The following is a 27,370-nucleotide window of genomic DNA, read 5'->3' as shown; positions in this document are numbered from 1 at the left end:
AATAACAAACGATCGCTAGCACACTTGGTTAACCCGACTTTAACCAAATCCCAGGTCGCAGCTTCGATTCCTCAGCCGCGCACTTTTTATTTCCAATTTATTTAAACGTTCCTAAATACTGCTTATATATATTTCATCCCATATATGTTCACAAATAGGTCACAGACCAGTTGGCTGGCTGGATTCGGTTAAGACTCGGGCCAAGTCCGAGGTCTTGGGTTCAAAACCCGGATTCAACACTTTTTTTTTAAACTTCTTCCTCTTGGTAAAAATACCAAACGAACTCCAAAAATTACATAAAAATACTCTAAAAATTTCTAGAATTTTTCTATAGCATTTAAAAATATTTTTGAATTATTTTTGTGGCTCAAAATGAGGAAATTTGGGTCGTTACAAACTTACTAGGCACTGACCTAGGATTTGACAGCTACCACTTGTACTTTTTCTGTCTAATTTGCACCCGGCATAGTCTGAGTCAAAATAGCCAAACAGGTCAAAGGTGCTAGTTCTAGGGTCCCAAAGTCCTATATTAAGGGTATCTTTTATATATCTAACTATTCTTTTAACATATGTTAAATGTGATTCTTTTGCACAAGATTGGTATCTTGCGCACATACCAACTACAAATATTATATCTGGTCGACTTATAGTTAGGTAGAGTAGGCTTCCTATTATACTTCTATAGTACTTTGGGTCTACTGATTTTCCTTCTTGGTCCGAGTCAATGTTGATGTTAGTGGCCATTGGGGTATTTATGATTTTTGAGTTTTCCATGCCAATTTTTTTAATTAGTTCTTTAGCATATTTAGTTTGGTAAATGTAGATTCCATCTTTTGTTTGTTTAATTTGTAAACCTAAGAAGAAATTTAGTTCTCCAACCATACTCATTTCAAACTCATTTTCCATTAATTTAACGAATTCTTTTAGAAATTTAGAGTTAGTTGAGCCGAAAATTATATCATCAACATAGATTTGGGCTATGGAGATGTCTTTTTCTATAGTTTTTACAAATAGAGTTGGATCTATGTGACCTTGGTTAAAGCCTTTGGATGTTAAGTAATTAGATAGTCGTTCATACCATGCTCTAGGAGCTTGTTTAAGTCCATATAAGGCCTTTTTCAATTTAAATACATGATTAGGGTAGTCTAAGTCCTCAAATCCTGGGGGTTAGTTTACATAGACCTCTTCTTTAATGGACCCATTTAGGAATACGGATTTTACATCCATTTGGTACAATTTAAACCCTTTATGTGCTGCATAGGCTAGCAGCATCCTAATGGATTCTGTAACGCTAAAAAATTCTCAAAACTATTTTAGAATTATTCTATGATTTTTCTAGAATTTTTAGATATTTTTCTGGAATTTTTCGAGTATCGGAAGTAGCAAAAATAAATAGAACCGCAAAATAGCTTAGGCGGGAATCGAACCCGAGACCTATGGTTTAGGGATAATGTTAGTAACCGGTTGAACCCAGCAGGGCCGTGCTGAAAGAAAGGAGAACCAAATATATTTATATTAGAGTTGGGTTCATTAAACCACTTAATATAAATAGGAAACTTAAGTTGGGTTGGTTTAATTTAGATTTTGGTTCGGCAACATCCCTCACCACCGAAACCCTCACGCCACCCTTCTCCTCTTCCTCCTTCTCTCGGCGCCCCTCTTCCTCCTCCTTCTCACGGCACACCAAGCCCCCAAGGGCCAAGGGAACATCTTCCGGCGATGGCTCCAACACGAAAAAGGTCCTTCTCCGCGAGAGGAACGCGAAGACGTGAGCGAATCGTCGAGAAGTCGTCTCCACCGGAATTTCTAGTGAGAGGAATTGTAAGAAAATTAGCGTACGAGGTAAGAAACCCCTCACCTGCAGTATAATAGCTCCGTTTGATTTCCTACGCATTAGTTTTAGCTATATGCAGGTTTTTCGGCGCTTAGGGTGTGTTTAAACCCTCCTCGAGGATTAGGGATCTAGTTGAGCACCTCTAGACGGGCCGGACACGTTGTTCTCCTTTAGTTGGAGATTCTAGACGTTGTCGGGTGCCTAGAGGTGACCTCCCTATTAGAGGAGAGAGTTGGAGCACACCAAGTGTTCGGTAAAATGTTAGTGTAGCTAAATACCACCTCAGTTATGTTTAATAGCTCAGTTAAATGCATTAGAAGCGCTTAAAACAGTAAATCAGTGTATTTTAGCTTATATGGGACTACGGTCCAATGGGTGGGCTCCCATAGTCGCCTCTAGGTTCAGACAACCTAGCTCTAGGTTCAGATAACCTAGAAACAGCAAGTTAGAACAGTTAGCTATATTCAGTATTTTATTTTCAGTGGCACTGTACTGGATCAGATATCCATTGGGTTGGACTCCCACAGTCGTCCCTAGGTTTAGATAACCTAGTTAACCCTACTAAATTTGGGACTTGCAAACCCGGGTCTAGTTACGGATGCGCGCACAGTAAGTACAGTTGCCGGGCCCAAACAGCATGATTATGTATTTTCACTTATTATGAAATAGTTTTCAAAACTCAAAACTTGTTATATTAGTTGAGGTTGATTTCAGTATCAGTTTAGCTTCAGTTTAGCTCTTCCTTGTTTATACCTTATGATAGCTTATGTTCAGCTTATGTTATGCCATGCTTTGTACGATACCATGCCATGCCATGCTTGCATATTCAGTATGTTCTTTTCAAATAGCATGATTTAAAATCATATTTGCATCGTTGCATGTTTTTGTGAGGTAGATGGTTTCTTACTAAGCTTTAAGCTTACAGATTCTACTTTTCCTTATACTGCAGATAAAGGTAAAGGAAAGATGGACTAGCAGTGGAGGCTGGAGGACAATGCAGATCAAGATGTGTGTGGCAAGAACTGGAATAAAAGATCCTCTAGGGATTTGCACCTACTATAGCATTTTACAGTTCATTAGTTTTAGTTTTCGTGTTTTATGCACTTTTGAAATGCTAGAATGTTTAACTCATGGAAGATTGGTTTAAGTTGTTAGTAATTATGTTAGAATACTAGTTTTTATGTCATCAGAATATTCCTCATGTAGTGTATAACCCATATGTGAGATTTTAGCACGAACAAGTGCTGAAATCAGAGTTCAGGGCTGAAATCAGAACCTTGATCGGTCTCCAGACCGATCAGGGCCTGGGCAGTGTCACTAGATCGGTCAGCCGACCGATCCAGACAGATACAGTAGGCTACTGTATCCTCCTGGATCGGTCAGCCGACCGATCCAGCACGATACCGAGACAGCTGGATCGGTCTGCCGACCGATCCAGTTGGGAACAGAATGCTCCCCAGCTTCGATCGATCTGTGGATCGATCGACAGGTTTGTAGGTAGTTGGGAAGGTTAGTTTCTAGTCCCTAGCTCAGTTGGGAAGTTCAGTTTCCCTCCCCTAGCATGTGTACAACTCCTAGGTACACCTAGAACATTCAGATTAATTTTAAAAGATAATAGTTAGCAAAATTTTAATTAGCCCAGCTTTCCGCACAGTATAGTTTAGCATTAACTGTAGCGATTCGCCTCACAGCCTAGTACCCAGAAGGCGGGTCGTTACAGAGTGGTATCAGAGCAGTGTTCCATACTTCCTACACACACATCAGCATTGTACCTGCAGCTTCCAAGTAAGAATACCTCTACTTTATTTATGCTCCTTGTCTTGTTATTACAGTTCATGTTTATATGTCTATTGCGTGTTAGTCTGTGCTAGTCTTTTAACATGATATCAGTAGTTATATAACGGCAATTACCTTAGTTATGTTATGTTCTCTATGTCTTTAGAAATGGCACGAGGACGCCCAGCTAGAAGGGCACTAGCTCGAGCCCCAAGAAGAGGCGGTTCGGTGCCTCCTCCGACCTCTACACTAGTGGCTCGATTCTGACTAGCTGAGCGACGAAATAGCCACCTTAAAGGCTAATCAGTAGAACCCCCACAGTCACCGGAACCGAATTTGACTACTCGGTAGTCTTGGAGGTTCCACCACCTCAGCCTACAGCACCAGCAGCTGAGCCAAGAAAGGAAGCCTATCGATCCGGTGGCAACGAGTCAAGCCGGAGAACTTCTCGGGCACTAGTGAACCATGGGATGCACAAGCCTGGTTTAAAACACTGGAAAGCACGATGGAGCTGGCCATAACACGAGAAGGTGAAGTGTGCCTCCTTACGCGACACGGACGCATGTGGTGGGAAAGAATCGGCACGCCCAGTGAACCAGATGACATGGGCTGACTTCGAGAAGGAATTCTTCGATGAATTCTTTCATATGCGGGTTACAAACCGCCACTACGACGAGTTCACTGAGTTTCGTCAGGGCAGCCTATCAGTTGAGGAAGCCGTGAAGAAATTCAACAGGTTGGCTCGTCTATGCCCAAAGCTAGTCAGCACAGAGAAGGAACGAATCCGGTTGATGCTCAAGATGCTGAGGCCAGAGATAGCAGTGAACGTGGCTGGTGGCATACATAGGCCACAAACCACAGAGGAGTTGGTGAGCAGTGCCTTGACCACAGAGCATTACCAGAACAACATAAAGCAGCAGAAGCAAGTCTCCTCAGAGTCCAAAGGCCAAGGAAACTCTCACACCTAGAAACAGCAAGGCCACAGCTCTAACTGGAAAGGGAACTCCAACAAATCGGGAGCGACTCAAAGGAGGACCAACTAGCGCGACCCAGTTATCCAAAGTGTGCCACTTGTGGGAAATTCCACCGAGGGTTTGTCGCAAGGGCACACGAGGATGCTTTGAATAGGGAGGGCACATGGCTAAGCGGTGCCGAACAAGACCGGTCTTCCTCGGCCACAGCAGATTCGGTATGCAGCTCAGTTGTATCGGATGCAGGCCGCTCTAGAAGGTCCACTTATCGGCCAAGGCAGATTAAAGCCCCTCGGCTATGGCGAATCGAGGATCTACTCACTCACGGAGAGGGCGAGCCAATGCCTCGGCGGTCATCACAGTCAATTAGCATTTTTCAATATAGTGCTACTGTTCTTTGATCTTGGGCAACCCATTCATATATAGCCGGATGTTCTCCGAAAAATTGGAAATATCCCCGGAGGTGGTCAGTTTCGGCGGCACTACCTTCGGGAGAGGTCATGGCATCCACGCCTTGGCTCGAGCGGTGCCGGTCATTATAGCAGGGAACTCTTTGCGATCGATCCTGCTAGAAATGGTGACTATGGCGTCATCCTTGGAATGGACTTTCCGATGATACGGTGCTTCCATAGAGTGTCGTAAATAGAAAGAGCAGAAATACAGTTTGAATACCATGGAGAACCAAAGAGAAAAGCCGAAAATTTCTCGAAGGCACGAAGTTGATGGATTCGGGATGTAGGTACCTAGCACATGTAGTCAATACCGGCCGGGACAAGGCCAACAGCTAGCAGGTCCGAGTCGTATGTGACTACCTGATAGTCTTCCCTGACCAGGCCTAGCACCAGATCGGGAGATTGAATTTGAGATAGAGCTTTTCCGGCCAATCCTATTTCCAAGGCACCTTACCGCATGGCTCCAGAAGAACTGAAGGAACTGAGCAACTACAGAGCTGCTTGACAAGGGCTTCATCGCCCTAGTCACTCACCATGGGAGGCGCTGTCTTTCGTGAAGAAGAAGGATGGAAGCATGCGGCTGTGCATGAACTACGAGCCGAATCATGTCACGATCAAGCGGTATCCCTTCCGAATTGATGATGCTCGACCGGAAGGGCGGTGTTATCTAAGATTGACCTCGGATCGGGATATCACCAAGTCGGGTCAAGGAGGGTGATATACCGAAGACATTCAGGACGGATACGGACATTACGAGTTCGTAGGTCATGCCTTATGACTAATCATCCTCAGGGTGATCTCTCAAGTTCATGAGTTTGTTAGACAGAGATGTAAGTCTTTGGGAGAGTCAAATCCACAAAAAGCTCAAAAATGGCTTGATAACCTAGAGGAAGCACTAGGGTTTATGGGCTTGGGCGGAGTAGCTAGTACCCTTTTCACCTATTATCTTTTGAAAATGCCTGCTCATGGTGAAAATCCTGGAAAGCTCTATTTGGGCTAGGCAAATCCAGATCACTTGTGGTGTGTCAGTCTGCCTTTAAATAGATGTATCATGTCTGTCTATAACTTCTAATATCACTATTTGAACTTGATGGCACAATTATTTTTTAAAGATTTATGCTTCTCATAATATATCTAGACAGAGAGTATAATTTTAGATTGTCATTCTCCTTGTGAGGAGAATCATTGTCAGCATCTTAATCTCTTGGTGATTCTGGATTGTAATTCTTCTAGCATTGTGATCTCCTTGCATTCTCGCATTCTGAGTAGCAATCTCCTCAAGTTCTGGTAACACCCTCTAGGTAAGTTAGTCCTTCTCATCCTCTAGCTCATGTTTAGGACAACATTCTTCTTGTGATCTCCTCATGTTTCGATAGCGGCCTCCAAAATTTTTGATGACACTCTCTAGGTAAGCTCCTATTCCTCACCCTCTGCCTCATGTTTCAGACAACCTTTCCTTGTGATCTCCTTGTGTTTCAATGATGCCCTCCTGGTAAGGTTGTCTTCTTTCTCCTACTCATCAGAGCAACTGACACCATACTATCAGCATGGCCAAAATAAGTGTGTTAGGGACCAAAACCTTTACTCACAATCTTTACTTCTGTGATTGACCAAAATATTCTATCCTACTTATTAGAGCAACCAGCACCATACTTACGGCATGACCAAAGTAACATAAAAGTGTTTTGTTCTTCTTTCTCCTACTTAACCGAGCAAGTGACACCATAATGTTAGCATGACCAAAATAACATAAAAGTGTCTCGTTTTGGTTTAGGGACTAAAACCACAAAATTTTAAACCTTACGTCTTGATTGACTGAAATAATATAATTTCATAATTGACATTATATCTGTCTTTATATCTTTTATATTTCTTTATAAGTAAATGTATTGATTATTTTCCTTGTTGAATTTCAAAAAAATATGTTTGATGGTTTGAGGAGTTTGTTATGTTATTAATGCATCTTAGCGATCAAAGAGGAAAAAAGCCAATACTTCATCAGTGGGAAAATTGATAGATAATGCTTTAGTGTGTGGTTGAGAAATTGGGATGTCTTGGAGATAGATGAAGCTTAATCCTAAATTGTTACAATATAAGGTGAAACAAGTTAGACCTTTTTTAATTAGAATCAAATGATTAGATATCTAGAATGATTGTAGTCCATGGATGTTACAGCACGCACATGAAGTTCAAAAGAGAAAATATTATACATTACCGATTGTTCACTCTTTCATATTGTTTTCAGGTTTGGTAAAACTGCATACTTCCCACTCAACTGTCCTGTTTTTCTTTTTTCTTCTAATTATATATTTTCTTCATCCCGATGACCGTCTGAGTATTCAGCCCGTGTCTTCATTATATTGCATTCAGCCTTTTAAAAGTGGCTCTTATGTGTCAAGATTGGCACTGAAAGTTTGCCAATCAATCTTTAATCAGAATATAGAGCAAATAGTCAAATGAGCTTTGTTCAATTTTTTTTTATTCCCCACCTGGGAGGCACAGGTTCATGTCCTAGAAACAAATGAAGCTAACCAAAGGTCGCCCGGTTGTAATGTTTTTACTAGAACATTAACAAGTGAGGGATCCATATAAAATTTATTTAACAATAAAACAAGATAAAATTTATTTAAGTATAGATGATGATATAGTAGGAAATAGAACTCAAGTGACGTAAAAGGATCTATATAGCCGACCCTACCTAGTAGGATACGGTTTGGTTGTTGTTGTTGTTGTATTAACAAGTGAGGGCATGGAGCTAGTTTTCATTGTTCTTTTTGTTGGATTCGTAACTCATTACAATGACTTACTGCTTGTTTTATTTTCATTTCATCTGATATAGTAATGATAATTGTTTTTTAATCTGCCTTGTTAATTAATGATCACTAAGCATTTGTTTAGAATTTGCAACAGTTTAGATGTTTCAAGTTCTATTTCTATGTGATCTTCTGCTCCAAAGCCAGCTGTGGTTAATTTGTTTGGTATTGGTACAGGTCTTCCCCTTGCTTATGGAAAAGTATTCATTTGAAGAGCAGGCTGATTTGGTTTGGGAGTTCTTATGTACCATCCCTGTGAATATGATGACAAAGTTTTTTCCTTGGCTTTCATCATGTATTTCATCAGATGAACATCAGCATGTGCTCAACTATTTGAAGAACATAATACCCAAGGAAAAGATTCTGAAACAGGTACTACTTATTTTTCTGCAAGGTTCCACTCCTCACATCCAAATATCATTTGACTGGAACTGTTCTATTCATTTTTTTGATATGTAGGTAATATTCACTTGGATAGAAGACAGAAGCATGACCAACAAGGGTGAAATGTGTGTTGATGATTTTCATTCACATAGTTCTCTGTCTGGCTGGTCTGATGATTATACTGAGAGGCATGTCTATCCATCTATTCTTTCTAAGTCTGGGAAGAGAAAACATAATGATTCAGATGGTCAAGGTCCAGATCATCTTGAGTTGTATCCAATAGATGAAATATTGAATTGGCATAATGCTATTAAGGAGGAATTACATGATATTGCAGAAGATGCAAGAAAAATCCAAAATTCTGGCTATTTCTCAGACTTGTCTGCCTTCAACAGAAGGCTTCAATTTATTGCTGATGTATGCATCTTTCACAGGTAAAGGATTTTTGTTTGATAATTTTCCTTTAATTGAAGCAAGATAGTTATGAATTTTGGATTAGGACAATTGGGTGTAGCTCCAGGGATGATAAAATGACAGACTGTATGTTGAGGTGGTAATGACATGTTTAAATGAAACATATATTTTATTGTTTGATAAGTCGAACATATTAGAATGAAGATGTAAGAGGTAGGGGGAGATCAAAGAAAACTCTGCTAATATAATAAAATTGGTTTGATTGAATCAAAGATTATTAGTGATATAAACTTGCAGTGAAAGTGATGGACGAATAAGATTTCCCCAAATAGTTGGGACAAACAAATGCAAATGATTTGCCTCTTGATTTTTTAGTTGCTTGAAGTTATATAAATTTGGGTAAGGATTTGCCTATGCAAATGCAGTTATGCGGAGGATCAAGTGATATTTCCGGCAGTACTAGATAGAATGGAGCCCCTTCTTCAAGAGCATGCCAATGAAAAACTTCAGTTTAACAAGTTCAGGTGCTTAATTGAAGAAGTTCAGAGTGCAGGGGCTACTTCTTCTTCTGTAGAATTCTATTCAGAGTTGTGCTCACATGCTGATCAAATAATGGATACCATACAGAAACATTTTCATAACGAGGAAGCTGAGGTAGGTTGTCATCGGCAGTGTAGAAGTTTACAGTTCACATTTATTAACATCTGAGAATATATTATGATGTTGTATTTTAGGTTCTTCCTTTAGTCAGGATGCATTTTCCTCCTGAAAAACAGCGAAATCTCTTGTTCAGAAGTTTGTGTGTTATGCCCTTGAAATTACTTGAACATGTTTTGCCGTGGTTTGTCGCAAAGTTAAGTGATAATGATGCAAGTACCTTTCTGCAGAATATGCACCTGGCAGGTTGGATTGCTTTCTCATTTTGTGTTTTTCTGAATCTTTGCTGTGTCTTTCCCTGTGTCATATATAAACCATCTAACACTTATATCACGTGACAGCCTCGTCTTCTGAAACTGCACTGGTAACACTTTTCTCTGGTTGGGCATGCAAAGGTAGGAATGAGGATATTAATAATGCTGGAAAGTTTGTATGCTTCTCTTCCAAGGCAATAAGCTGCTTCTCGTTAGATGATACTGCTGACACACAGGAAGATTGCGGAGACAAATGTGCATGTGCTTGTCTACTTGGATGTAAGAAAGAGGTAACATCCACTGAGAACAATGCTAGACCTGTTAAACGTGGCAACTTTTCAGACATGTGTGGGAATTCCAATGATGGCAATCCTTCAGAAAGTAATGGCATCGAAAGCGCGCTGTGTAATAAAAAATCCTGCTGTGTTCCAGGGTTAGGAGTCTCTAACAGTAACATCGGATTAAGCACACTTGATGCATCAAAGTCTTTACTGATCTCGTCTTACAATTCTCATGCTCCTTCCATTAAATCCAGTCTGTTTATTCCAGATATGGAATTGAACTCATGCAGCAAAGAGAACACATTGAGGCCAATTGACAACATATTTCAATTTCATAAAGCAATTTGTAAAGATGTGAAATATTTGGATGACGAATCTGGAAATCTTATACCATATGACGAAGCCGTTCTTCGACAGTTCATTGGTAGATTTCGCTTATTATGGGGTTTATATAGAGCACATAGTAATGCTGAAGATGATATCGTCTTCCCTGCTTTAGAGTCAAGAGAAACTCTTCATAATGTAAGCCATTCATACACTCTGGATCACAAACAGGAGGAGAAGCTATTCAAGGATATTTCTGAATTACTTTCAGAACTTTCACAACATCATGATGCCTTGGGAACAATCAATTGTAAAGATACTGCAAATGGAAGTGAATCTGGCTCTTCTCATCAGGTAATTGATTGCACAAGAAAGCATAATGAACTTGTCACTAAACTTCAAGGAATGTGCAAATCTCTTCGAGTTACTCTAGATAATCATGTCTTTAGAGAAGAACTTGAGTTATGGCCATTGTTTGACAAGCATTTTTCAGTGGAAGAGCAAGATAAGATTGTTGGTCGAATTATTGGAACAACGGGAGCAGAGGTCCTCCAATCAATGTTACCTTGGGTAACTTCTGCTCTGAGTCAAGAGGAACAGAATAAAATGATGAATACATGGAAGAAGGCAACCAAGAATACAATGTTTAATGAGTGGCTAGATGAGTGGTGGAAGGATACTTCCTCTTCAGCAACATCTGCAACAGAATGTTCTAGTCTTTCAAAAGGTGTTTTTTCATTAGACCATGTTTTATTACTCCTGATTTTTCTCCTAATTTAAATAATTATCAATATATTTTTTGTCCATGCAGCTACTGAGTGCCAAGAAGGTCTTGAGCAAAATGATCAAATGTTCAAGCCTGGTTGGAAGGATATATTTAGGATGAATCAGAGTGAGCTTGAATCAGAGATAAGGAAGGTTTCGAGAGATCCAACACTTGATCCAAGAAGAAAGGCATATCTTATGCAAAACTTGATGACAAGGTTTGTGTTCTTTATATTTTTAGTCATGCTGCTAATTCTTCTAAAAGCAATTTCAAATGGATTTTGTAGTCGGTGGATAGCTGCTCAGCAAAAATTACCACAAGCCAGAACTGAGGAGGCTACAGATGAGGAAAGTATACCTGGGTGCTCTCCATCCTTTCGTGATCCAGAGAAGCAAATACTTGGTTGTGAGCACTACAAGAGGAACTGCAAACTCGTTGCTGCATGCTGTAACAGGTTATTCACCTGCAGATTTTGCCATGACAAAGTTAGTGATCATTCCATGGACAGGTATCAACATTATTTCTGATGAACAAATGGCAGTTTCACAGTCTATTTTCATGATACTTAGGCCAAATCTATGCTGATTCTATATAGTTTGAGTATTTGACACATTTTGTTGTATTCCCTTTTTATGGTGTATATACCTAATTAATAGGCTAAAAGGTTATATATATCTGTTAAAGAAGATTTTGTCAATGTGAATTGGAAGTCAACTGAGTTGCTTTTCCTGTGCATTTATGTTGAAACTTTTTATTATTATTTTTACATAATGGTCTCACTGGTTTACAGTCTAATGGGATTTGTAGCAAGAAGACAAATGTGGAAGATAAATCGGTTAAAATATGACATTTTCACTAAAGGGGTGCTAGGAGAATAACAACAGAACGAGAAAGAAAAGTAGTTAGGAGCCAAAAATAGATGGGAAGTATTCCGAATTCTGTCTTTATTGCTGTTATAAAGTATCCGTGCATCTGTCTATGTACCCTAAACTGGCCAATTACCGCCAAAAGTAATAATTTGATGCCCAAAGGTGTAACAACCATTTGTATTAAAAAAAATCTCAGGACTATTCCTCAATTGGTTGCAAGATACTGATTTTTGAACCCTATTCCTTACTAGGTCATGTTATGCTACGAGTGTTAGTTGCATTTTGCATTCATGATTGAATTATTTGCTTTACTGAGTCATGGTAAATCTTTTATAAGCACAAGTTTCCTTGATTCAGATTGGTTGCAGGATACTGATTTTTGAATCCTTATGTCTCAGTATGTTATGTTAGGTTTTAGAGTATATGTGCCATCTCAGCTTGGTGATTGAAGGATTAAAATAGGGTGTCTAACCAAATCTGAACTGGTTAAAGGGCTTCTTTTCTCTGGTTTAGTTCTTGATCCCCTAGTTGCAAAGGAATTACTCCTGTAAAAGTGTATAACCTTGTTATTATATTTTCAATTGATTACCATTGTTTTCTCTTATCTGTAATTTAACAATTCTGTTAACAAATTAAAGGGATAATGCTTTGGGTCCATTAGGTAGGAGTTGGAATTTGAAATTTTATATTACCATTTTCCCTTGGTCTTTGTAGAAAAGCAACGAGTGAAATGATGTGTATGCATTGTCTGAAGGTTCAACCTATAGGCCCAACTTGCAAAACACCTTCCTGCAGTGGATTCTCAATGGCGAAGTACTTTTGCAGTATTTGCAAATTTTTTGATGATGAAAGGTAGAACACTTAATACTCAATCCTTTATCCTTTAGCATTATGAAAGTCGTCTTCCTGTTTCAATGTTGATTTATCTATTTATTTTCTATTGCAGGTTCTGTAAGTTTTATTTGATAACATTTGTCAAGTATCTGAGCTATTTTTCTTAGGAACACATGGCTTTTACAAGAATTTATTCAGGATATCAACTTTTTTGCATATGTTATGAGTTTTATTGCAAAGTGTAACAATTATATTGTATGCAGAGCTTTTTTGGCAGCTAAACCCTTAAGAAACATGTGCTTTTGTTTCAAATAGCTAATACTTGAAGTGTTCCAGGAGTGTGTACCATTGTCCATTTTGCAACTTGTGTCGTGTTGGAAAGGGACTTGGCACGGATTTCTTTCATTGTATGACATGCAATTGCTGCTTAGGAATGAAATTGAAGGAACACAAGTGCCGGGAAAGAGGTTTAGAAACAAATTGTCCTATTTGTTGTGACTTTTTATTCACATCAAGTGCAGCTGTAAGAGCTCTACCTTGTGGACATTTCATGCATTCAGCATGCTTCCAGGTATGCTTTGTTGCTTTTAAATTTTCTCTGATGAGGGTTTTTTTTAATAGCTGTGCTATCTTATTGCATTTCTTTGGTTCATGAAAAAGGCTAATAACTGGCCCCTTTTTCATTCTATGTTTGTGTAGGCTTACACATGCAGTCACTATACCTGTCCAGTTTGCAGCAAATCCTTGGGAGACATGGCTGTAAGATATCATAACTTCTTTCATGATAATTTGATACCAATGTGGTATGGATTCATTCACAGTAATTTATCCAAGAAGCAATGAATCTGGCTAATTCTTTGGCTTGTTCTCTCTTATCTTTACTAGCAATTAGGGTAGGTCGGAGAATCACATTTCTTGCTTCCATGTTTCAATGTAATATCGAGTCCTTGATTTTCTCTAGAAACTTCAATTTGTTAATGGTAATGGCCAGTAGAACATTAAATAATTTGCCAATTAATAGTATTTCTTGAAGGCTATTGTTGAAAATTTTCTTAATATCCCTGCTTGATTTGATAATCAATTTGTATTTGTATTTAAGGAACACTGTTACTCGTGACATTATCATTTGATAGTGATACAAATCCGTAACTGGCCATTTCACTTTGCCATAAGTTTTGCAAAATTCTCCTGGACTATCAAAATATTCCTTCACCCTTGGACCTTTTAATTTCATTATTTTAAGTTACTATTTTACTGATGCCTATAAGTTCTTTAATTAGCTATGATATATTGTTTCAAATGTAAATTATTTATTAGACTTTTCAATCTGAGCTGCATAAAAGTTCATCGCTGAAATTTTCCTAATCATGAAACCATCTTTTTGGGGATTCTTCACATTTATTGACCTCAAGAATATGCGGTTGGTTCTGGTTGGCTATATTGTTGTTTGGTTTTCATCCCATCAACTTATTCTGGTCTAATACCATAACCCCTCATTGGTGTTGAGTCTAGCTGATATGGACTTATCCCTTGTCCTAAATACTACCAATCTTAAACTTATCTTGACCTCCATACCTATCTTCATCCTATTATTTAAGGGTAAACCACAACTAAAAAAAGATCAACTGGTTTTCTTCGTCTGCCTTATTTGCAGAAATTTTTCACCTGATTAATTTTATTTATACAGTATGCTCAGTCTTTCTGCTTTAGTCAAATAGTACGTTTAACAATATGTATATTTCGGGTTTCATAGGGATCACATTTCATTTGTGTTAGTTCAAAACACAGGAAAGCTTTCTCAATTTCACTATTTCTGATTCATATTTAAACCTTATATTCCGAATCAACTGGTTGTAAAAATGAATGAGTAGGCAAAGTTAATTATTATGCATAAAGGCAGCACTAGAACTAACATGTGTTGCAGTAGTAACTGCCATGCAACTCTTTTTTAGAACAGGCTTTAGTGAATACATTACTAACTATTTTTCTAACTGGAACTAATATCTTTCTGCAGGTATACTTTGGCATGCTGGACGCTTTGTTGGCCGCTGAAGAACTTCCTGAAGAATACCGAGACCGATGCCAGGTGAGAATAAACCATACGATACAATCAAGAAACAAATTTTTCCACCGACTGAGATTTGTTCTTCTCTCCTAACTTCATTTTCCATTTTTTTTGGCGATAAAATTGGACAAATTGGGAATGTAATATTTTATAGTAGTATAGTTAGATTAAACGATGTGGCTAATTATTTATTGATTGGTGTTCCCCAGGATATATTATGTAATGATTGCGGCAAAAAGGGCACATCCCCCTTCCACTGGCTTTATCACAAATGTGGTTTTTGTGGGTCTTACAATACTCGGGTGATCAAGACTGACATGTCAGATTGTCCTACCTCGCACTAGGGGAAGAATCTTTGTTTCGTTCCCTTTTTCATATTTTCCCCCCAGGAGTGTAAATATACTCTTAGCAGTAAATCACATTTGTGCTGTAGCACTCATCTCATAGTCCATAGCCTATCAATTTGGTTTTTTTTTGTTTTCTTCAGAAATGCACAAAAAGTGCAAATACTGATTCAAAATGATTGTTTTTCCAACTTGTAGTGTGGTCTGTGTATCATGTCGCCCTCTTTACGTATCGCAACGTGGATGCAGATTTTAAGTGCAATGATCTTCTTTGTCATGGAACAAAAATCGTTCAGCCCAATGACCGAGTGATATAATATAATATAATTTATAACAAAGTAAAAAAAAAGTACTGATAAACCCGACTAGTTTTAATCACAGAAATTTTCCGTCAGTCATAAATTAAAAATATAATAATTAATTTATAACAAGTAAAGGACAATAGTCAAATGTAGGAAATTCTATTTCTCATAAAGTATCCAATAGCGGTGTCGAGTGAGGGATGGATCTTTAATAAATATCTGATGACTGGACACCACGCGATTGCTGTTAAATTATGACAACCTTGACGCTCCAAACTTGATAAAGTTTAAATTACTAAAACCTAGAAATTGTGAAAACCTACGCTTTCGTAATAAATTTTAAATTATTAAAATCTTAAAATAATGAAAACCTTCGCGCTGGGCCTTGAGATTAATTTCTAGTTGAGCGGTTCATCCAGGGTGTTCACTTTTTAACAGGGATAAAATGTATTGCGCTAAGATAAAATGTCATCTCACCGTGGCGATTGTCCCGAATAGCTTGAGATGGGCGATATCTCTCTGCTCCAGATACAGACGTGATAAACTGCAGCACCCCACACAATGATAAGATCACCACGCTTCATTACCCATTTACCCTCTCCGCTTTGCCAAACGATCACAACTTTCCTCGTAATGATAAGACCACCACGCAATTCTCTTCCCATGACTCATCCCTCTTCTGGATAACGAGAGGACTGTCGCTCCATTTTCTTCCCCTACCTCCTCTCTCCCTCATTTCCGATTTCTTGCACAATGGCCGGCTGGTTCGCGAGATCCTCCACCTTGGCCCGCCATCTGGCAAGGACGTCGTCGATGACTTCTCCGGCCGCAGGAGGATGCCTGAGTTCGATACGCCGCCATGGAACCTTGAAAGCGGGCGACACTGTGTTGTCTCCTACGGATGATCCTTACCGACATCAGGTTTCATCCTTCCCCATGCCCCGTTTCATTCGCAAACCAACTTTATGAGTAAGCTCCTCGAAGAAACTTATCGTCTTTAATGCTATTAGTTGAGATGTGTACCAAAATGGTCCCATTGGAAAGTCCCAAATGTTGATGTATCACAACTATTTTGATACTATTTTCTTGGTTTTCTAATTTTTCTGACGCCTGAAAAATCTGTGGAAGTTTTTGGAGGGAAGTTCTTTGGAAAATTGCATATGACATTTGATTTTAAACTTTATAGGATTCGTCTGGTACTCGTCCTCCATGATCCATGTCATCTATCTGTGATTATTTACGATGTACTCAGTAATGCTATGAGGTTTTATAAGGAGCTGATGTTGGTATACTCTGCCTTGCAATGGCATTACGGATCCTCAATTTATAGAGGTGTTAAAGGCAGAACATATAATATGAAACAATATGAATACGGCATCGACCATAATGAATGTTCTAGGTTGCTATTTGACTAGTTCGTGTCTACTTAGGATGGCTATGATAGTGATTGCAGGATGAATGCTACTTTCTTTAACATTATTGCTCTAACTAAAGGTGCTGCAAGTATCTTCAGTTTGTAGATTGACTAGAATTGAGTCAAATGATTTGCCTAGCCTCAAAGGTGATTTGAAAAAAGCTTCAGAAATATAAGATGCCTAGAACATGCCCACAATAATGGTTATGGTCGCGTGCTCTTCTACTCCACGGATGGCCCATTTAACTCTTTGAATGATTTGTGTGCTCTTCTAGATTTAACAGATTACTACATGACCAAAGTTCTAAATTATTGCATACCACAATAATGGTTATGGTTGTAAAATTCAAGATTCACATATAAAATAAGATGATTCTCATATATGGATTAGAATATAAAATAACAACGAGATTCATTCAATTCAATAAGATTCAATCTAAAAATAGAAAAGAAAGCTTATTGGATTTGAAATTGAATACATTAGAAATCAGTCAAACCTATTATACAAAAGAAATAAAACATGATAAAAGTATAAGGTCAATAGGAGTGGAATTCTAATGCCAAAGATGATGTAAATTAGAAAAATCTGAGACACAAAGTTGGTGAACTTGACATTAACATGATGATTGAGAAGTACAAATCTTTTCACCTTGATATACAAAATCATAATTAAGCCAAATTGATAGTAGCATAAAAGTTAGGTTATGTTAAGTTGAATTCTATTCTATTCTGATTTTCATATATCATGATCATTGTTTGCCTCTCTCTTCTATTATGTTGATGTTATCGAGGGTCGACATAATTTTTCTATATTAAAAGCATTTAATCATAAAATTTGCTGTTGCTTATTTTATTTGATTTCTTAATGGAATAAAATAAATAATAACTTAATTTTGATTAGAGGGGGCAATCATATGGTTTAACCTAGATTAGCATTATATGGAAGGAGCTATAACATACACAATTTTGTTGCATATACATAAATCTAACTTGTGATAGTCAAAACTCAGTATACTTGTTGATACAAGTTGTTCCCACGACGATAGCTACGTATGAGGTTTGACACATGGATTTGACTTGGTTTGGACCTAGGTAAGGCATGACTTGTTGATGAAATTATGCTAATAAGTAGTCAGATATGACATGGTTATTGGTTTATTTTGTCGTGTTCAATAATGAATTTAAGTTAGATTTAACCTTTTTTTTTTATGTGTACATCAAGTGTATTTAAATTTGATAAAGTGCACATATAGCTTGCAAAGCTCATGACTGAATGAGGTTGAGCTATTATGGTTTATGGATGACTTGACAGTCAAGTTGTATGGTTTTTCTCAATTACTAAAGATTTGTAATGGGTGGATTTAGACCTGATCGAAGAATAATGGTATGAAACATCTTAGAGATCAGAAATTCCTACCAAGGTGAACTCTTAGACAAGCAGCATAGAGAGGATATTGGTTTGATGATTTGACATCTTGTAGCGAGGTGAGCTTGTTGGTGATCAATGAAATATGGCATGGAGCATCTGAGAGACTGAAAATTCCTAGCAAAGTGTACTCTAGGGAAGCCCTATAGGTGGTGGATTTTGTAGGTGAACAATGACGGATGACACATTGGAGTAAGCTTGAAAGGTTACTGGGTGGATAATAAAAATGTAAGATGGGAATGGAAATCAATATCAAGAAAGCCTTGAGGCTTAATAAATCAATTTAGCAACCTTTAGGGGCTTTCTTAAATCCAACATAACCTTTTGTTGTTATTTAATATAACACAATCTGCAAACGTCATGTTAAAATCTTCCATCCGTCAACTTTGTTATTTGATCGCTAAAGTAGCATCCATGTGACATGTTGCCAAGCCCATAAAATGAATATTAAGATACTTATGTTGAATATTCATCCTATTAAATCCTCTCCCTCTTCATGACCCATCCACTACCACCTCTTCCACCATTCTCCCTCTCCAAAACCCATGATCACATAGAGATCCTCCATTGTTGTGTCCATCCACTTAGTGTGGCAACCCACTACCACGTCAGCACTTTCTTTCCTTTGTCCTAAAATATTACCCAAACAAATCCTCTAGTATCATCGTCAACATGCAATTCATTGGCCAGCCTCTTGCCTTCCTTACCACCTCCCACCCATTCCCCAACTTCCTCTATTAATAACTTAGGCAACACTATCCTCATCCTTGTTGGGATTATCATAATGAGAGACAACATTCCATCACAGTGGAATTGTCAAATTTTTTTATGTGAACCTGCCTCCCACCCCTCCTCCCTAGCCTTTATTAATAACTTGGGCTACCCCCGTCCTTGTTAGGATATTAGTACATTGAGAGGCAACACACCGTCACAGTAGAATTGCCATTTTTTTTGTGTGAACCCTGGCCATCAATGAAATTTCCTTATGATGTTAGGTCTATCTTAAAAAATAACAATAAATAAAATTATGAATAAATTCGTCATACCTTTGTGAGAAATGTAAACATGATAGGATGCATATCCTCTATTTTATCCACATTGCATGATATCCACTCACAATAGAGGTTGCTAATGCCTTTAGTGGAGGAGGAGGAGATATTGGTTTGATTAGCGGTCGAAAAAGAAGAGAGAAACAAAGGATGATGACTAGGATTCTAATCTAATTAGAATTATGTTGTCTTACTTAGATCTCAACCTAAGCCACACATATATAGGTTGTGAAATCTAATATTAGTTGTTGGATCTCAACTAATAGAATAGTTAAGATCCCATCCTTTTTATTGTCGACTAATTAATTAATTAATTTTGGAAAATTATAAAATGATCCTAAACCTTAGAAATTTTAGCATCTTTGTATTTTTTAAAAATTACTTATGATGCTCAATTAATTATATAACTTTTGTGAAAAAAATAATTAAGCTGAAATATATTTAAGTTAAAGTCTAATTAACTCTTAGTGACTAATTATCAATTTAACCTTTTAGATTTATACAGCAAATTAACTTTTAATTTAATAACTTCTATCTTAATTTAATAAAATAAATTGACAAATAAAATTTAAATTAAATTTATAATTAATTACTATAATTAACTCTTATTAATTGAATAAGAAAAATAACATTTAGTTATCCATCATTTCTTTCTCAAGTTACTTGTGTAGCATGCCAAGCATGATTTGTCTAAGTGATCGAAATCTTTGATTCCATATGAAGACTTTCTTCATTGCTTTAAGTCGGCACAAGTTGATTTGCCTTAGCAAACACATAAGGATTATTTACTATTCAAGAAGTGGTGGTTCTCATAAAGCCTTCTATTGCATGGTTAGCATGGTTACTATATATTACATTCTTCTTACTATTCCATTCACAACATGCTTCTAAGACTTGGATTAGTGTTTGTCTTATGAAGACACATCATCCAACAGTTCATTTGATAAAATCATGATGAGTAAGGTGTAGGTTGGGGCATTAGTATTCATGCATTTGTTTTGACATTAGCATGTCTATAGGTGTAAGATCATCTACCGAAAAAAATATAACACACAAGTCATATTGAGAAGTTAACATCCTATTTTTAAGATCACTATGACCATAAGCTTTTCAACAATATCACTATTTGCTTTAGAATCGTCACATATCAATATGAATTCATTTATTATTGAAGTAATGATATTATGTTCTTTTATCACAATCCTCCAGTTATATAAAGTCAACAAGATTGGTAATAAGAATCATTTCATGAATTAAACATGTAATTATAATTTATAGTGACCCTTTTTAAAATTTTGATTGTGTTTAAAGCACTGTCACTAATAATCTTTTCCTTTAGCTTGCAAAATGTCTCCTCTAGCCTGCAAAATGCCATCATTGCCAAGTTATGTGGTTGTGATGATGGCCACCATTAATAGATTGCGCCCATGTCTAAGACTCTGAGGGTGGTGCCTAGATACTACAACGAGTGGATGGAGACAGTCATAGAGGAGGTCTCGGTGGCAGTATTGTTTGGGAAGGAAAAGAAGAGGAATGAGGGTTGTGGTTTTTGTAGAAGGGGAGGGATGAAAAAGGTTAATCAGATGAATATTCCATAGACATCATAATATGCATGTCACATGTGTGTCAACATACTGCATGGATGTCACATTATTTTTTTAACAACAACCAAATGGAAAATAATGGATGCTAAATTTTAACACGTTAAAAAGTTGTGTTAAATTTGAAAGAAACAAAACCCTAAATATATGCTAGGTCACTGTATTAACAACCAAGCCTTGAAAGATAGTTTAACAGTTTAGAGAACCATAAGCTTTAGAGGGGAGGGGGCATGAAGCAAGAAAGAGTTAGGAGCTAGGAATCTGCTATTTGAGGTAGATTTTCCCAAGTTTGAATGCAATGATACTTGAAGTCTTAGAATGAACTCCTTCCAAGGGTCATGGACTCTACAGGGTGTTCCATGTAGTGTATGACTTAGGTAGTGTATGAGAAAAATGATATTAGTTTGATCTAATTAAAAAGAAGCTAGTAAAGTAGAAAAGTGGAACCAAAAACTAGGTGCGTTTGGTTGAATTGGTCTTGTAACATGAGTAGAACATGGAAACAAGATAAATAGTCCAGTAAGTGAAGCATTGTATGGAACATAAAGGGGCGAGTATGGGAAAAACAACTTACTGCAATGAAAGTTGAAACACCAATGTAAACAAAGGCCAAATTAGGGTCAAAGCAAACATTTGAGGATCTAAGAAATGCGATAGGTGAAAATGAATGAAAATAAAGGTATGAAAATAAAGGTACTTTATAGTGGTAGGTGTCATGCGTAGGAGGTAATAGTTAATATGGGAGTGACTTGAGGAAGAAGTGGAAAAGATATAAGAGAATGCCACGCTGAACTTTACGAACAATGCTTCGAGGGGAGTGATTAATGTGTAACTGCAACTGAATGTAACCTGGAAAACTTTTATGAGGCAAAAAAAAGTGTGCATAGGAACTGATCTAACAAATCGAAATAGAGTCAATTCAAGAATTACACTTGTTAAGTTGGAGAAGCTTTATAAAAACAGAAAGTAGCTGGATCTACTAACGGTCAGCAACATGGTGTAAGAGGTCAAGGAGAAAGACTAAAATTGAGGTTATCATGGAATGCATAAAGAGCAGCAAAGTTCTCCCTAACATGGACACTCCTTGGCCTCACTTCGAACCATAATATTTTTGCAATGCCACATCTATGTACAATAGTTAAACCACCTAACCCAAGCTCCACCATACGCCTAAGCTATTTTCTAGTCCCCATCTTTCATTGTCCTAGAACCAGTCGAACCAACTCAACTGAACCTCTAACAAGTCAGGTATGTTGACTTTCACTTCATCCCCTCCTTTTGACTCAGTCAAACTGGTTCCATTTAGGAAAATTCTATTTGACCTGATCTAAACTTGACTAAGCATCACCTGACTTTATTTCCTTTGCTCATATTATATCTATTATAGAAATACCCCAACAAAGACATTAAATAATTAATTGCATTAAAACCAAACTTGAGAAAATATTAGTCTATGATTTGTCCATAATCAAGGAACCCTGGGACCTATATGCCCCTTTTATCAAATGCTAACTTGATCATGTATCTTGAGAACATAAGAATTTGATAACTGAGGATTTTGTATTTAGTGCCAGTTTAGTACATATTGAGTTGATAGAGTTGAGAAAGAGATCTTAACCTGATAATGTGTAAATAACTGATTGGGAAAAGTGATGGTACACTTTAGACTGCTTTCGAAGATGTATTGTAGTGGATGGTAACCAACTTGAAGTATCAATACCAGGAAATTTCAAACTCAGTATTGGGCAAGATTACAAGACCAACATTTAAGACACTGTTTATTTTCTCTTATTTTCAAGTCTTATGTTTTTGACTTTTGCTGCTTAAGGCTTCTGCTTATTATGAGTTTCATTGTTGTCATATCAGGAGCTTGATTTTCCAGGAGGGAAGGTTATGTTTGTCCCTGAAATGAATTTTTTGCCGGGGTCTACCAGTGAGCGAATTAACTGCTACTGTGTTCTTGATGACAATGGGCAAACATTCTCAAAGAGCAAATTCCAAGAGGTTTGAGTCCTTTGCATATCCCTTTTTACTATACCGAAGAAAAGGAGTATTCAAATTTAAATACTTTAAGTGTCCTCAAAAAGAAAAATGAATTATTATAATCTAATGTAACCACCTAATAGATGTAGTTTGGTCTATCAGCTGAGCAAGGAAGATGCTGTGAAAATGTATATTGACATGGTCACTTTGCAAGTTATGGATACCATTTTCTATGAGGCTCAAAGACAAGGAAGAATTTCCTTTTATCTTACCTCAATTGGTGAGGAAGCTATTAATGTTGCATCAGCTGCTGCACTAAAAATAGATGATATCGTCTTTCCTCAAGTATAGAACCAAACTTACTGACTTTTGTTTCATTCCTATTATTGCTGGCATAAAATCTTAATCTACCATTGTCTGTATGGAAAATAAATTCTTAATCTAGTACAGGGAGCCTGGTGTGCTTTTGTGGCGTGGCTTCACTCTTCAAGAGTTTGCAAATCAATGTTTTGGCAATAAACTAGACTATGGTAAAGGACGTCAAATGCCAATCCACTATGGATCTAACCGTCTCAATTACTACACAGTGTCATCACCTATTGCGTGAGAACTTATTTCCTATTTGAATGGGAAAGCTTTAGTGAAATCTGCTCACATATAGTGCTTTGCAGAACACAGATTCCTCATGCTGTTGGAGCTGCTTATTCACTTAAGATGGATGGCAAAAAGGCATGCACGATCACATACTTTGGAGATGGTGGCACCAGTGAGGTATTAGAACAAGCTCACTTGAATCGACTGAATTCTCTTCATAATCAGTATCTTTTAATGATAAGATTTTTACATAGGGAGATTTCCATGCTGCTTTAAACTTTGCTGCTGTAATGGAGGTACCTGTCATCTTCTTTTGCCGCAACAATGGTTGGGCAATAAGCACCCCTACGACAGAGCAATTCCGAAGTACAAACTTAAACTTATAATAATTTCCTCACGACATCTCAAGCTTATATGCCATGTTTTTTTTGGAATGGAAGGTGATGGCGCTGTCGTTCGAGGACAGGCCTATGGAATTCATAGTATTCGCATTGATGGCAATGATGCTCTTGCTGTTTATAGTGCAGTTCATGCTGCTCGTGAAATGGCCATCCGTGAATCCAGGCCAATTTTAATTGAGGTACAGCTCCATTTTTATGTTGCAATATATCTGCCATCAGCTAATCTAGACATAAGTTATGTGAAATTTGATTTGTCTAAAATGAACAGGCACTCACATACAGGGTGGGTCATCACTCTACATCAGATGACTCCACCAAGTATCGTTCCACAGATGAGATAGAACACTGGAGAACTGCTCGAGACCCAGTGTCAAAGTTCAGAAAATGGGTTGAAGGAAATGGTTGGTGGAGCGATGTTGCGGAAGAGGAGCATAGAAACAATACCAGGAAGGAGGTATCTATCAATCTGCAACCTATATTACTAAGCCACTCTTTTCTATTTTCAGCAACATTGACTAGAATGCCACTGTGCAACGTTCATTTCAGTTATTGCGAGCTATTCAGATGGCAGAGAGAACTCAAAAGCCATCATTGAGCGAGCTATTCACCGATGTGTATGACCAAGTTCCTCGAAACCTGCAGGAGCAAGAGAGAACTCTGCGAGAAATAATCAAGAAGAATCCTAATGATTATCCATCCGATGTACCTGTGTGACAAAATCATGTGCAAGTATTACTCGCATTCTGGGATGCTCACCAGGCCAGCAGTGGAGCATCTACCATTGTTTAGCTGAAGGCGAGTATTCAAAGTCAATGTACTGACCCAAGAAAAAGTATTGATAAATAAGTCAAAATCATAAGTTCAAGCGTATTCAGCTCATTGTGTCAACCTTTTCTCATCGTTAAACTTAGTTATTCACTTTCCAAGTAGATGCTGAGTCATGGTTCAACTCAATTAACTCATTTAATTAACTCAAAAAGTAGACAGGTTTTGAATATTTTAATGGATGTGAGTTAAGTAGCACTTGGGGGGGTGGGGGGGGGGGGGGGGGGGGGATTAAAGAATCTTAGAGCAGTAATGACACTATTAATTAGTAAATGATTAATAAGAAAAGAAAACATACAGAGTAAACAGAACTGGAAACCCCCACTGTAGGTTTGAACTAGCTAATGGAAGTCACTGACCGGAGCGCCGCCTGCGTCGGCTGGAGCGGAAACTGCGAAGTCAGTCCGAACCCCGGAAGTTGCCGGACCCGACGTCACGAAGTAGTCTACGCCACTTCCCACACGCCACGCGTCTCCGGACTCGTCGAGAAGCGAGTGAGTCCCCCACAGCATGCCGTGGCCAAGGCCGAAGCCGGCCATCTCCTCCGCCGCCCCGGAGCCGCACCCGATCCCGAGACCCAGCCCCAGACCTGGCAGGAAAGGCTCGTCCAGCCGCATGAGTTCTGCGCCACCGGGGAGCAGCGACCCGTGGCCGGCCGGCAAATCCGAGGAGAGCCCTACCAAGCCAGATAGCAGGGGCGGGGGAAGGTTTCGGCCTGGCCGGCACTCGGCCTGATTCGGCCAGCGACGGAAGCGCTTTCGGGAGGCCCCGCCGATGGGGACGTTGCGGAGCGCGCCGCCGAGCGTCCAGTAGCGACGGCAGCACTTGCAGAAGTGCCGGGGCTGCGACATGTTGTAGTTGTTGTAGTAACAAAACTTGGTGTCCCGCGACTCGCACCGAGGGCACCGCTCCCTTCCGCCTCCCGCCGCCGGCGCTGAATCCCCCTCCGCCGGCCGCCTCCGAGATTCCCCTATACTCTCCATCCCCATCTCCCTCTCCTTTCAATAAACCAGCATCTTCCTTTAGATCTTATCTTTCTTTATAATTTGATAGAAGAGATAGAAGAGAAGAGTTTACACGAAGAAGAAGATGAAGAAGAAGTATATTCTCGGGTTGCGCGGAGGATAAATAATATATAGAAGGAACACATTCGACGTGTTGTCTTGGTCTGTACGGAGCTGATACAAAAAAGGCTGCTGGCTACATGGCGTAATTTGCAGGGGATCCGCGAGGCGATGAAAAGCGGCTGTCTTTGCTCCCAACTCTCGATCGGCTCTTACGGTGTTTCCGTCCAATCCATCGCATCGATCGACCCTTTGGGTAGCCCCAGCTCAATAATTGACGGCACGAGCAACAGACGTGCGTTTCTCTATAACTGAATCATTAATGCGGCATGCATGTATGCATGCAGCAGCAGGCGGGAGACAGTAGTGTTGTGGTGGGAGGTGCATCTGCCGAAGCGATGGCGAGTGGGCAGTAGGATTCTTGAAGAGATTGCAGTAGGCCAATTTGGCTGGTAGCATTTGGAATTTGCCGACTTGATGAATTGATAGAGACTGAGGAGGAGGAGGAGGAGGTAAGCGATCGAGCTCCTGCAATTGCATGCATGAAACGAAAATAGCAGTCTGACGGTGCAAGAACTCTGACACAGACGTCTGCCACTGTTAGCAGCACCTACAATGACAACAGCGCCGATACAATGTTGTCGAAATATAGTTATGCCTACCGCAATTGAACCAGTTAATGCGGTGGTAAGTGATAGGGCGTTCTCCCATGCCATGAGGATGATTCTCATGTCGGTCATTTTACACCTGTTGTGCCGAGCCACCACATTAATGCTATGTTTACTTGGAGGGTTGGATTTGAAAACTGAAGAAAGTTTTTTGCGTGGAAAATGTTCTCATGTTTACTTCATCCCAATGGATAGATTGACTGTCCTTTTCCTTGTTTACTTAACATGAAATAATGAACGGACAGATTTATAAATTCGCCTGTGGATCGAATTTTGGACTATTTTTTATCCATCCAAATCGTACGGAAACTCGTTCCTCCCTCTTTCGACGCATCTCTGTTTTCATGCGAGCCCCGGGCGCCGTTGGCTTCCTTGCTCGGCTGCTCATGTGGGGCAAAACAACCGGCTGCTCCGCTCGCACAAGGCAACAAGGCCTGCTGCGCCGCTTGAGCAAGGCGACACGACTGGCTGCTCGTTCGGCCTGCACGGCCAGTTGATCACGCGACTTGCACGGCCTGTACGTCCAACTGGTCGTGCGGCCTGCACTGTTGGCTGTTTGCCTGCTCGCACCGTCTACACAAGCCTCCTTTCCCTGTTTTTTCTGCAGAAAGTTGAAGAACGATCGGAAAAGAAGATGGATTGGAGGCAGCGCATCTTAACTGCCTGGACCGGAAGCAATTGATCCACTGATTTCTCGTTCTTCCCTTTTGTTCATCTTTCCCTATCACACTTTATTCGCAACCTTTAAGTGATTGAAGTAATTGTAGAAGTTACTTTCGATTTTTCTCCGTTCCTTTTTTCTCTTTTCCTTCTTCAATTTGCTTTTTTTTTTATTCTTTGAGTTTGGTAGAAGAATAGAAGAGAGGGGTGATAGATTAGTTCTATCAGATGGGCGGCGTCCACAGTGTTTTCAGCTATGGCGGGGAGGCAGCTGCATCAATGCCAAATATGCCACTTTGGCCACCAGAAGAGGCAACGGGGAGTGGCCATGGCGGGCGAGCTTAA

At 38.9% G+C, this 27,370-nt stretch overlaps 3 protein-coding genes across 4 annotated transcripts; 2 read left to right on the top strand and 1 right to left on the bottom strand.

The window, feature by feature from the left end:
• Window positions 1–8,026: 8,026 nt before the first annotated feature.
• LOC122022619 (zinc finger protein BRUTUS-like) lies at window positions 8,027–15,138 on the top strand. Of its 2 annotated transcripts, XM_042580655.1 has the most exons (12): window positions 8,027–8,218; window positions 8,306–8,664; window positions 9,070–9,298; window positions 9,379–9,547; window positions 9,643–10,887; window positions 10,972–11,143; window positions 11,213–11,434; window positions 12,510–12,647; window positions 12,966–13,200; window positions 13,329–13,388; window positions 14,644–14,715; window positions 14,904–15,138. In XM_042580655.1, exons 1-12 carry the CDS (start codon window positions 8,039–8,041, stop codon window positions 15,036–15,038), a joined length of 3,216 nt encoding a protein of 1,071 aa, XP_042436589.1. In that variant the 5' UTR covers window positions 8,027–8,038; the 3' UTR covers window positions 15,039–15,138. The 2 variants fall into 2 exon arrangements, with proteins under 2 accessions (XP_042436589.1, XP_042436590.1); XM_042580656.1 differs by lacking the exons at window positions 12,966–13,200; window positions 13,329–13,388; window positions 14,644–14,715; window positions 14,904–15,138 and adding an exon at window positions 12,742–12,948.
• Window positions 15,139–15,931: 793 nt separating this feature from the next.
• On the top strand, window positions 15,932–24,682 carry LOC122024315 (2-oxoisovalerate dehydrogenase subunit alpha 2, mitochondrial-like). Its single transcript, XM_042582919.1, has 9 exons — window positions 15,932–16,261; window positions 22,697–22,834; window positions 22,976–23,158; window positions 23,259–23,416; window positions 23,485–23,584; window positions 23,662–23,773; window positions 23,848–23,987; window positions 24,077–24,262; window positions 24,355–24,682. Exons 1-9 carry the CDS (start codon window positions 16,094–16,096, stop codon window positions 24,520–24,522), a joined length of 1,353 nt encoding a protein of 450 aa, XP_042438853.1. The 5' UTR covers window positions 15,932–16,093; the 3' UTR covers window positions 24,523–24,682.
• Window positions 24,683–24,957: 275 nt separating this feature from the next.
• LOC122022339 (dof zinc finger protein DOF1.7-like) lies at window positions 24,958–25,702 on the bottom strand. The gene has a single exon (XM_042580302.1). It carries the CDS (start codon window positions 25,620–25,622, stop codon window positions 24,975–24,977), a length of 648 nt encoding a protein of 215 aa, XP_042436236.1. The 5' UTR covers window positions 25,623–25,702; the 3' UTR covers window positions 24,958–24,974.
• Between the last annotated feature and the right edge of the window lie 1,668 nt (window positions 25,703–27,370).

This window comes from Zingiber officinale, chromosome 9B (genome assembly GCF_018446385.1).
Source record: "Zingiber officinale cultivar Zhangliang chromosome 9B, Zo_v1.1, whole genome shotgun sequence".
Classification (NCBI taxonomy): Eukaryota; Viridiplantae; Streptophyta; class Magnoliopsida; order Zingiberales; family Zingiberaceae; genus Zingiber; species Zingiber officinale.
Note: the sequence above shows the minus strand (reverse complement) of the source record. Positions and strands in the feature narration are given on the sequence as shown.